The 11,739-nt window shown below is 48.4% G+C and overlaps 1 protein-coding gene across 4 annotated transcripts in view; it reads left to right on the forward strand.

Annotated features, from left to right (window-relative positions):
- Positions 1-11,739, forward strand: part of DBNL (drebrin like) — a 29,762-nt gene that overhangs the window by 3,927 nt on the left and 14,096 nt on the right. For all 4 annotated transcript variants that reach the window (XM_006031164.3, XM_006031162.3, XM_025212830.1 and 1 more), the window contains 5 exons: positions 127-182; positions 5,978-6,090; positions 6,390-6,464; positions 7,554-7,700; positions 11,006-11,083. In XM_006031164.3, the coding sequence (XP_006031226.1) occupies positions 127-182; positions 5,978-6,090; positions 6,390-6,464; positions 7,554-7,700; positions 11,006-11,083 (469 nt within the window). The remainder of the gene's footprint in view (positions 1-126; positions 183-5,977; positions 6,091-6,389; positions 6,465-7,553; positions 7,701-11,005; positions 11,084-11,739) is intronic.

Consider the following 11,739-nt stretch of genomic DNA (forward strand, 5'->3'; position numbering starts at 1 on the left):
CGCGACCGACTGGGGAGCGCCGCGCCGCGCCGCGCCGCGCCCGTGCGGGGCCGGGGAGGGGCCGGGGGGCAGGGCCGCCCAGGATGCCCTCCTGGCTGAGCTGTCTCCACGTGCTGCTTGTTTCAGGGCTTTGTTCACCTACGAAGGCAACAGCAATGACCTGCGGGTGGCCGGCACCGGAGGTGAGTGCGCGCGGGACCGGGGCGGCCCTGCAAGGAAAGGGGGATGCTGGGCGCGCAAGGTGGAAGGCAGCGCCCGTAGCGCCTTGGGACCCCAGGCCGGGCCTTGGCATCGCTTTCCCTGGGCAGTGCAGGTAGCACCGTGGGGTCCCAGGCCAGCCCTTGGCATCACTTTCCCGGGACAGTGCCCATAACGCTTTGGGGTCCCAGACTGGCCTTTGGCATCCCTTTCCCTGGGCAGCACGGGTAGCACCTTGGGATCCCAGACTGGCCCTTGGCATCACTTTCCCAGGACGTGCCCATAGCACGTTGGGATCCCCGGCGTCCCATGTCTGGAAGGGCACCAGAAGGGGAGCATCTGCTTTCTCATCAGCAGCTGCTGCCCAAGGGAGCTCGCTGTCTTGTGAGGTTTCAGTCCATCGCTGCTGCCTCCGATGCAGTGAGGCAGCAGAGAGGAGGCCTCAACTGGGCCAGAGGCTATAAAATGGAGGTCTGTTTCCCACTTCTCAACAAGCAAAGAAATGGTACCTGCTGCATCTCATGCACAGCTGGGAAACTGAATAAGCCAATGCTGTTGTGTCACACGTAAAATGAGTGCAAGTTTCCATTGCACTCAGAAAGGAGGCTAATGTAGTCTGCCTTTTGCCCCCCTCGTGGCTTTTGCAGTTCTTTTCCTAAGAAGTTTTAAAACCAAGAACCCCCCTCCTCTCCCCTATACCCTGTTTCTTAAGTGTTTGTTTAAATCCTGCTGTATTTGAGAGACCCTGTAGGTTGTATAAATGCAGGTCCAGTCTAGCACAGCCAAGGGGGTAAGTCAGGATCCAGTAGTATATTGCCGTTGATGCAAAATTTCTTTTGTTCCTGGCTTTATGCCGCCTTCTCTGTTTGGTCTATTTCCCCCATGAGACGACTACACTTCAGAGCCTACCCAAGTGCATCTTAAAGGTCAAAGAAACTGTGCTGCTTGCATTTTTCAGCCCCCAGCTATTCTGCTCATTGGCTTTAGGTCCTTTCTGCAGCCCACAGTCAGGAACTTGCAGGCTCCTGTGAGCATGGCCAGCTTTGGTTACATGTTTCTGTGACTTAAATACTTTTTCAAGGCCACAGCATCCAGGCATTGTATTGTGGTTTTATATTGGGGCTTAAGGCAAAATGATGGGTGGAGCTGAACTGAAGAAGGTGGCTGTGAGATGTTTGGCAGCTGCAGGCAAGCTGTGTGTGGGTGATCTGTACTAGTCAAGGTCCTAGGCTTGGCGTTCTTCTGTGGCAGTTAAAGAAGTGAAACTTGCCTTGGCGGCAGTATTGTTTTGGTTCAAATTAATGATGCGGATGGAGAGATGGTGGGCATGGGAGAGGTATTTGAATGGGAGAAGAGCAGAGATGAGGTGCTGAGTAGTGATTGATTCATTCCTTGGCCTTGAGGTATCTAGGAACCTTGACTCCAAGCGGTTTTCTTGTGGGGAGCTTTAGGGTTGCGATGAATGTATGTAAGGGCTGTCAGTGCCTGCCATCCTCCTGGCTAATTGGAGCCTAGATGTTCTGGTTTTCTCTAGTCCCATGTCCTGTTCCTGCCCTTTTTGCTTTTCTCATGGTCTCTCCAGGCACAGCCTTCCTCCCTGCCCATAATGTGCCTGCCACAATCAGCTGGTAAACATTGACACAGCAAATATGATGCCTGGTCATATCCCAAAGCCCTTAGAGATGCTGATTTTTTTCTTTCTTCTTTTTATTATTTCTTGTTTGTTTGTTTTCCCCAGTCTTGAAAGCTTTCAAGACACTGTTTCTAGCAGACAAACTCTTTTGTCTGAAGGGGGAAATTTGCATCTGGAACTTGGCTGAGACTCCTGCAATGTTCCCTCCTTTGTCCCTTTCCTACCAACGGGAAGAGAGGGAGAGGTGGTAGCTGAAGGTGTTGCCAGCCCTGCTGTCAGCTTGTTTTGCATGAAGTTGGTCAGAACATGGCTGTCGGGGGTGTCATGGGCCCACTGCAGAGTGAGTTTGTTGAGGCCTTCATTTCAGTGCTGCCGGTCCCAGCAAGTTCCTGTGCCAGGCAGAATTAATGGTTTGTATCTGTCTGCTCATTCCCATGAAAGTAAAATAACTCCCTGAGGGTCATGTTCCATCCGGAATGGAGATAAGGGTGTAGAAATGAGAGTCCAAGGAGTCTGCTCAAGTCTGCTCTCTGTAAAACAGCCATGCTCTGTGCTTGCTTTCCTGTTAGTTCTCAGCCTCTATCTTGGTAGCTGAATCTTGGGCCTATACCACGCATGTGCCCTTGAGCTAGATTTCTCCAAAACTAGCTTTGAGGTGCTTTCTGTAGTCTGCCATGTCTCCACCCCAGGAGAAGGGTGAAGCCCAGGTCCAGATGAAGAATTGCAACTGCCTTACAGAGCCAGCTTGATCCCAGTTGCTTTGGAGAATGGAAATAGTTGATGGACCTGAGTGGTTGCATTCATTGGCTGATGATATAGAAGAGCATCAGTCCTACTGTGCTGGTTATTATGAGGTTCAGCTGTGTTCATTCTCTGTGCATATAAAGCTCAGTGGTGGTAGGGACTTGGGCTGTGGGACTGGAGAAACCCCAATGGAGGAGACCACGGGGACAAAAAGGGCAAGTTGGGAACATGTCCTGTGTGAAAGCTAGTGAATAATTCTCTAAAAATATCACATGGAAAACTGCTTTGTCCTCTGGAATGGTTGTGCCAAATTTAGAGATGGACTATAAATATTTGATTGGTGGGAGGGAGGGGGGAAAGGAACTCTAGTCCTGTTTTCAAATACAGATCTAAAAGTATGATCTTAACCAATGTTGCTGCTAGTGTCTGGATAATTACTGCTCAGCCTGCTATTTTATGGTGATTTAAAATGTGGCCAAGCCAGCCCTGCAGGAGGGACCTTCACTGCTGGAATTTTTCTAACATGTGAGAGTGCTTAGGATTGGTAGGTGTTTGGGGGGGTTTTTCTGTTGGTTTTTTTTTTTTTAAACTTATCACCACAATATTTAATGTTACATTCCTGGTAGCTCCTAGCACTTAATTTTAGCATGGCATTGTGGTTAGTGTAATGTCATGCTTTCCACTCTAGCTTTCTCTCCCTTCCCCCTACTTTTAACTGAAGTGGAGTTTTAGCTACTGCCCAAAGGTATATTCTTTTCTGTGGTGCAGTTGGGGATGAAATGCCTTGTCAATGCTGGAAAATCTTGAGGATAGACTTTTCCATGATGCTTCAAGTTGCAAGAATTGTTGAGGAGCCTATATAGCCTTAGCAGCTGCAGGGAGAGCTGAAGTTGAAGCCTTGCTCCTATTCATGGTCCAGGCTTTTGAGAAATGCTATGTTGCATCAGCACAGCATATGTGAGTTTTCTTGCTGATCCCCCAAAAAAGGGAAGTTGAAGTTGAACTCCTCTCACCCCTTGCCTGGCTTGATTTAGCTGCTATGTGCTTGTCCTCCTTGGGCCTTATAAGGCTAGAAAGGAACAGTGGAGTTTCCCTGAGTACATAGCCTAATGCTGCACTTAGCTGCTTAGGAGCTTGTGGTTGGTGCTGCAGCTGGCTATCAGGTGCGTACCTGGACTATTTGGAGCTGGAATCCCTCAGTAGTTCAGATCCTCCAGGATTAGCAACACAGGCCTGTACTGTTAAAAGATGGGGGCTTCACTGGGAAGCCAATATTAATATTTCCCAGACAATCTGTGTGAAAGCAGCATTCAGACAGTCTTTGCTTAATCCAGATAATCTCTCACATTATGCCACAGCACAAGATGATCCCTTATTTTAGAACTGCATGTGGCCTCCATGGTAGTGTATGGCAGATTTGCAGAGGAGGGGGTTGGGGTTTCATAAAGTATGTGGTAAAGTTAATCTTACGGAGCACATGATTCTATGCCAGAGCAAGCATTGAGAAGTGCCGGAAAATTGCAGGTGTCTGAAGTACATGGGAGTGTTTCACTTCCTGGCTTGCATCTAAAGATCAGGCTGCTGTGTGCATTCTGCAAGCGCGCTGGCAGCATACAGCAGATGTGGGTGCAGGGAGTTGTGGGGAAGTCTGGTTTCCTGTTTGCACAGTTTACTCTAGTTTGGAGCTGACTGCTATGAGAATGCAGTGGAAAGAAGGAACAGGCTGAGGGATGCTTCCCTAGGCATTAATTTTAGCTTGACCCAGAACCCTCCTGGTCAGTCCCATCTCATGCAGGGTGATTTCTTCTACTTGAGCTTTTGTTTCCGTTGCCTTGGCTTACACATATCAGGAACATAGCCTGATCCCTTTGAAATGAATGACAAAAGTCCTGTGATGCAGCATCACATGGAAATAATTGAGAACAGGGTGCAGGTACCTACTGAAGTTATAGTATCATGTACGGAGCTTTATAGCCACCTGTTGTGGCTTTGAGGATTAATTACTGCATGCAAAAAAGTACCTTGCAAGTTACAGATCTTTTGCATCTGTTTTATGGAGAACCGACTTTTCATTTGACTCCCCCTCACCATGTGAAGGTGTTTAATGATGCTGTGAAAGCTGTTGTGACATGCAAACAGCCGCCACTTGGTTTCCTTTGTGCTGAGGGCTTCACTGTGAACCTGAGCCAAAGTGGCATGGTTGTAAATGGAGAACTCTTGCTGAGGCTGGGACTGCCCATAACCAAACAAATGAAGTCCTTGTATAAGGATTTTACAACTTTACCCAACCGTAGGGCAGTCTGTAGAGACTGCTTGATCAGATTATCCACTTGATCAGAAGAACTCTTTGAGGAAGAGAAACTGGTGGCAATGTCTAACTGAGACTAGGAGGTAAGTGAGAACAAACTGGCTGCAGTGCAAGTCAGATGAGGCCGAGGAGGTGGTGGACTAAAAAAAAAGCAACTAGAATAGGTAGTGGCATTTCTTCCTTTCCATAGGTGTGTCTACAGCTAATTAATGGTGCTGGTGATTGGACTCCTCCTTCCCCCCTCCCCAGCATCATGTGGTATCATAGTAACCCAGTCAGCTTTGTACTGCATGGGACTGGGAAATGGCTACTTTTTCAGCTGTGGGCCTTGCATGGCTTCATTTGGCGATTAAGCCATTGCAGTACATTGTCCCTGGGATGCTGAAGCTGACATAAAGGAAAGTGGGCATGCATCCTGTGGGGAGCATGGGACCCAAGTGCTGTGGCTTGTTCTGGCTGCCTCTTGGGTCTAGGATGTGAACACCATAAAAGGAACCTGCCTACCTAAGGCATTGCTCCTCACAAGCTATTGCTATAGTTAGTTTTCAGTCCTAACACCTCATACCAAAAGAAAGGGCAGCTAGGCAGGATGAGGCCACTGGGACTTGAGTGTGCTCCCCTGCCCCACTGCTTACCAGACTTGGGCTTTTGGATAACTTTGAGGATGGTGCTGCAAAAGAAACCTGTCTGGTAGGGTAGAAGGCATCTTAAAGGAAGGAGCAAAGTAGCTTACAGGATGAGCTCCTGGGGAAGTGTGAACAGAGGTTTGGTTGAATTGTGTTCATTTATATCCTTATTAGCTCACCTAGGGCCTTGGCTATTGGTGCCTTCATTTGAATTGCTGATAAATAAAACAGGATCAGAAGAGGCGGTAAGTAGAAGCTCAGATGGGTCCTGTTTCATGGAAACACTGCCGTTAATGAAAGCAACCGATGGCTGGGTTTTGTTCTTTTCTTTTCAGCTGGCTGCTTTTCCAAGCCTGGCAGGCAGGGTTCTAGTCGGCTTCCATCCCCCAAACTTAAGCTTGGGATGGTTGGGTCAGTTTTGATGTCCTGTTTCTCTTCCTTTTTCTCCCTGGTGTGGTGATGGTGTAGATGGTGGCCTGGAGGAAATGGTGGAGGAGCTCAACAGTGGGAAGGTGATGTATGCTTTCTGCCGGGTGAAGGATCCCAACTCTGGCCTGCCCAAATACGTTCTCATCAACTGGGTATGTAAAGTTCCTAGCTCCCTTAACACTAAAATTATGGGCACATGGCACTTGGGAGGGCCTCACCTGTATTTGCAGGCATCTGTTGAGCCACAGGATCCCCAAAATGGCCACTTGGAACTGTCACGCACCATTACATGGCACGAGGCCTCTCTCCCTTAGTCTAGCTAGCCCTAGTGATGCTGATCGTAGTGGCCTTCAGCTTTGCAGCACCTTTATCTGGGTGTTCCCCTGGTACAAAGGGTAGGCTTTAATATGAGCTCCCCTAACTGTGGGTACTGACTGCTATCTCTTTGCAGACTGGTGAAGGTGTGAATGATGTGAGAAAAGGCGCTTGTGCCAACCATGTCAGCACCATAGCAAACTTCTTAAAGGTACAGACAGTTTTTCCCTTTTATTCTTCCCTAGACCTCTGGTCCATAACCTGTTTTGGTGTTAATGTGTTGCCCATGAGATGCTCTGATGCCCACAGATGCATGTGTCTTCAGAGAGAGAGAGATGTTGCCTGGTGGCCACCAAAGCTTGGAAAGCAATGCCCCATCTCATCCTCCCTCTCTATTGTTGCAATCTGCAGCTCTGGCTTTCTTGCCCTTCCTTCTGAGAAGTGCTGGCTCTGAGGGAGCCTTGCGGTTCTCCAGCTGCTCCCCTATTGCCTTTTCAACTTGCCTGGAGCTGTAATGGAACAAGACATCACAACAGGGTGTTTCATGAAAAGGCCCTGCTTGCTTCACCAAAAGATGTCAGCCACCTGCAGTGCCAACCTGCTGTACATCCTGTTGTGCCTTGTTTCTGACAAATACCCAGTGTTTATAGAAAAACCCTATGTTTATAAGGGGCTTTTGGCATAGTAACCTTCCACTGTTAAAAAGCAATGGAAAGATAAGAGACCACACAGGAAGGAGAGGCTGCCAACACCCTCTCTCTCTAATCTTGTTATTTAAGTATCAGATTATAGGACTAGCCTTTAGGGTACATTGTATGAGCTAATAGTTTAAGCTGCTTGTTTTCTATCATAGTAGACAAATGAGGAGCCATTTAACAAATCAGGGCATTACTTAAAGGGGTTTAGAGGGCCAGAGTCACAGAGGATGTGTGGCTATTTATTTCAGTCTGCTCCCTTTATACTTGCTGTCCTATGTTAAGGTGGCATGTGGAGTTTTCAGCTACGTCCCAACTCAGGTCTCTCAAGCAAAAAGGTGAGCTTGGACACATCGGGAGCTAAAGTAAGGCGACTGACGGGCCAGTTGGATGTGCTAATTAAAGCTTCCCTCGAGCCAAACCTCCCTCTGGGCAGTTCCTAATGGCTGTGTCTGTCCTTGTACACAGCCACTGCAAGTGAATGGATAGAGCTGCCTGTCTCAGAAACATCTCCCCCCTCAAGATGATGATCTTGCCAGCCCAATTCCCTTGCTGCTGTGGGATACTTTGTGACATATTCCAGAGGTGTTGCTGCTTCTTTCCAGGGTGCTCATGTAACCATTAATGCTCGGGCAGAAGAGGATGTGGAACCTGAGTCCATCATGGAGAAGGTTGCGAAGGCTTCTGGCGCAAACTACAACTTCCATAGAGAACCTAGCAAGTTCCAGGACTCGGGCCCGCAGGCTCCAGTGGTGAGTTTCCCAGGAGACAGATGGATCACACAGAGCCAGGGCTCCAGGGTTGGGGAACTAATTCAGCTGGGCAGTGGAGTGAGCTGCTGGAGTGCTTGGTATAACCCTGTTCTTGCTGTGATGGAATGAGTGGAGAAGCTGGTGCTCTTGGTCTTACTAGTTGTGGTACTCCCCAAGACCGTTCTGTGTGGTGTTGTCTTCTCTGGAGCTGATGACTGACTGGTGTGGGACATAATAGGAGACCAGCTTCTGCTTCAGGTGGGCTTAAACATTTTGTTAGACAAAGTAACTCCTGTCCTTCATCAGGGCCACGAGTGGAGATGGGAGAGAGGTGGTCTTCATAATGTTTCAACAATATGGGTGGTGTGGAAATGTTCTACCCCATGAGTGGTGAAGGGCAGGTATGGACTTACGACATGGTTGTTCCTATCTTCTCCTGCCCCACCAAGGAAAAAGGAAGTCAAATAATCCATGCGGCTCCAGTCTCTACCACAACACGTGAAAGTATAGAGTGCCCCTTGCATGAAGCTTGAGTCCACATGTCCATGAACAGTGGCAAAATTGAAGGTTAATGAATAATGGCAACTAATGCAGCCACAAGTTCATTGTAAATCGAAACTAATTGCTTTTTAAATGCTCACAGCAGAGTTGGTAAGCACATGTCAGCAGTCCTTTTTTTCTGTTGAAGTGTTTCAGTGCTGATACTGAAAAGGTTTTTTTGAGGCCAGGATTACAATTTCTTAGCCGGCTGTCTGTCCCCAAAACCAGCTAGCCACTACCCTGGTTGGAGCAGCTGCTTTGGATTTCAGAGCAAGGACTCTTTGGAACTTGACCGGAGATCTCCTATATACCAAGTGTGTGGCTTGGCCAAAAGGTTTTTGGCTTCCTTGGGTTAAGGATGCCTAATGCCTCTTGTAGAAAAAATGTTGAAAGGTTTTTCTTTGCTGCTGATGCAGCACAAAGACCAAATGAACATGCAGAAGTCTTGCACAACAGCACTTTAGTTTCCAGACCAGGCCTTGCATATGGCATACTACAAGAGCCATCAAAACACCATAAATGATACAGACCAGTGCTTCTCAATCTTCTTGAGGCTCAAGGCACCCCTCAATGCCAGCTTTTGGTTTCACTTGCTTTTTTTGACTGCAGGAAAATAGCACAGTTCTGTTGCAAAGAATTCAAAGCCCCTAGCAGGTCAGAATGTTTTTGACACAATAGATTCCTGTTTGAGATCCCTGGGTGTATCTTATGGATCAGGTTTGCACACCTAATAGTGCTAACGTTGACATGCACAAAAGCACCCTTGAAAGGGACCTCTGCACACCTGTAGATGCTGTGACACCTTGGTTATAGACACTTTAAGGTAGGTAACAGTCTGACCCCAATGCCTTGCTTAGGCACTAAGTGGTACATAACCTTCCAAACCCTTCTCTTAATACTGTTTCTTCACATCTGTATCTTTTTTCCCCCCTTTCTCTTGGTGTTGAGGGCTTATTTTAAGGTTAGCACTCGATTCTACAGCTCCCATCACATGGGATGGGCTTGGTCTGTCTAAATATAGATGACAACTCAATTTGAGGAGTGTATATGTAATCTGTTTTCTGACCTCTTCCTTTTGGGCAGTTTCTCCCCCTCATTCTATAAGTTTTGTGTAGATGAAATGCAAGTTGCAGATGATGGGCAACTATAGGCCCGTCAGTCTTACCTCAATCCTGGGGAAGCTCTTTGAGAAGATCATCAAGGAGCACATCTGTGACGGGCCGGCATCGGGGATGATGCTGAAGGGCAACCAGCACGGTTTCATTAGAGGCAGGTCATGTCAGACCAACCTGATTGCCTTTTACAATCAGGTCACAAAAGCATTGGATGCAGGTGTCGCCGTGGATGTAGTCTTTCTGGACTTCAGCAAGGCCTTTGACACTGTCGACCACCCCATCCTCATTAAAAAACTAGGCGACTGGCATCGATGCCTACACGGTCAGATGGATTGCGAATTGGCTGAAGGGTCGTACTCAGAGGGTGGTGGTGGATGGGTCATATTCGACCTGGGGGGAAGTGGGGCAGCGGAGTCCCCCAGGGCTCGGTCCTTGGGCCCGCACTGTTCAATTTCTTTATCAGCGATTTGGACAACGGGGTGAAAAGCAACCTGTTCAAATTTGCTGATGATACCAAAATTTGGGGTGAGGTGGGCACACTAGTAGTGAGGGAAAGACTGCAGCAAGACCTGGATAGGTTGCAGGGGTGGGCTAACAAAAACAGGATGCGTTTCAATACTGACAAGTGCAGGGTGCTGCACTTGGGCAGTAGTAACCAGCAGCACACTTATAAGATGGGAAACTCCCTTCTTGAGAGCACGGAGGCAGAAAGGCATCTTGGAGTCCAATGCGAGGTTGCGGTCAGCAGGGCTAACTGGACCTTATCGTGCATCCACAGGTGCATCTTGAGTAGGTCCAAGGAGGTGATCCTCCCCCTCTACGTGACACTGGTCAGGCCACAGCTGGAGTACTTTGTCCAGTTCTGGGCACCCCAGTTCAAGAGGGATGTGGACAACATTGAGAGGGTCCAAAGGAGGGCCACCCGCATGATCCGGGGACAGCAGGGCAGACCCTACAATGAGAGGTTACGGGACCTGAACCTGTTCAGCCTTCACAAGAGAAGGCTGAGGGGGGACCTGGTGACTGTCTATAAACTCACTAGGGGGGGACCAGAAGGGTTTGGGGGAGACCTTGTTTCCCCCAGCGCCCCCTGGGATAACAAGGAATAACGGCCACAAGTTGTTGGAGAGTAAGTTTAGATTAGACATCCGTAAGAACTACTTCACAGTCAGGGCGGCTAGGATCTGGAACCAACTTCCAAGGGAAGTGGTGCTGCTACCCTGGGGGTCTTTAAGAAGCGGCTTGATGCCTACCTGGCTGGGGTCATTTGAGCCCAGTTTTCCTCCTGCCCAGGCAGGGGGTCAGACTTGAAGATCTACAAGGTCCCTTCTGACCCAACTTCTATGATTCTATGATCTTTTCCTGTCTCCTTATCTGGGCCAGTCTTCAGCCTCTGGCTTGCCAGGGCTATTACGTGGTTTTTATAAACCGCTGGACCCCCTTCTTGGGTGCCTGTCTGGTGTTGGGAGAACTGAGCCTGTTGCAGGTGCTTCATCATTCTGTTGTGCAGCTTGTACCAGTAGGTGACCAGGCAGGAGTCTGAAATAGTGGCACTGGGCAGGGTTGCCAGTCTGCTGCTAGTCACTGAGCACCAGTTTCCCGGTATACAGAGGCTGTATCAGCTGTATATGTCTTGTTACTTTCCTCCAGGGCTCCGTATACCAGAAGACAAATGCAATGTCTGAAATCAAGAGAGTCAATAAAGACAACTTCTGGGCCAAAGCAGAGGTGAGTTGTTTTGATCACTGAGGTGAGGCTGGATTGGGCTCAGGGGCTTGGATTTTTATCTCTGTTGTTCTCCGCTTGCCTCTGGCCTGCCTTCTCCTGGAGGCTGCATTTCTTGCCCAGTGTTGACCAGACTAAAGGCATGGGGAGGACTGTTTCTGCTGGGGCTGATGGCTCACAATCGACAGAAGTGACTAGAAAAGGTCTTAGCAGCAATCTGGGTCCTCTAGTTCTCTCTTTACAAAGTCCCTTTTGGATCTGTAAAGAAGAGTCCTTGTATGCAATGTGAACCCAAAATACAGGCACGTGTGGGTTAGAAATAGATTTCTTGTGTTTCTGAATCTAAGCCAACTTCTATCTGGGTTATTGTCCGTCCGTGCCACTCTAGGCGAATTCTGTGCAGTACTACCTCTGGATATGGAAGCGTCCCAGTGCTTAATTGCTAATAGCTTTGCTTTTTCCAGTGTCAGAGATGACTAGCTTGCTAGTCTAACTTTTGTGGAAAGAGCTTTGAGAGGAAGCTAAGGGAGGCTGGCATTGGGTTCTGAGCAGGCTGATCTTTGTGACGTTATCTTCCCTTCTAGTCTCCTGTGAGGGCAGCCAGTTCACGGCTGCAGTCGAACATAGCTATTGTGGAAGGTTGTGCTGATGAACTGGGA

The sequence above is a fragment of the Alligator sinensis genome, unplaced genomic scaffold (assembly GCF_000455745.1).
Source record: "Alligator sinensis unplaced genomic scaffold, ASM45574v1 scaffold453_1, whole genome shotgun sequence".
NCBI lineage: Eukaryota > Metazoa > Chordata > Crocodylia > Alligatoridae > Alligator > Alligator sinensis.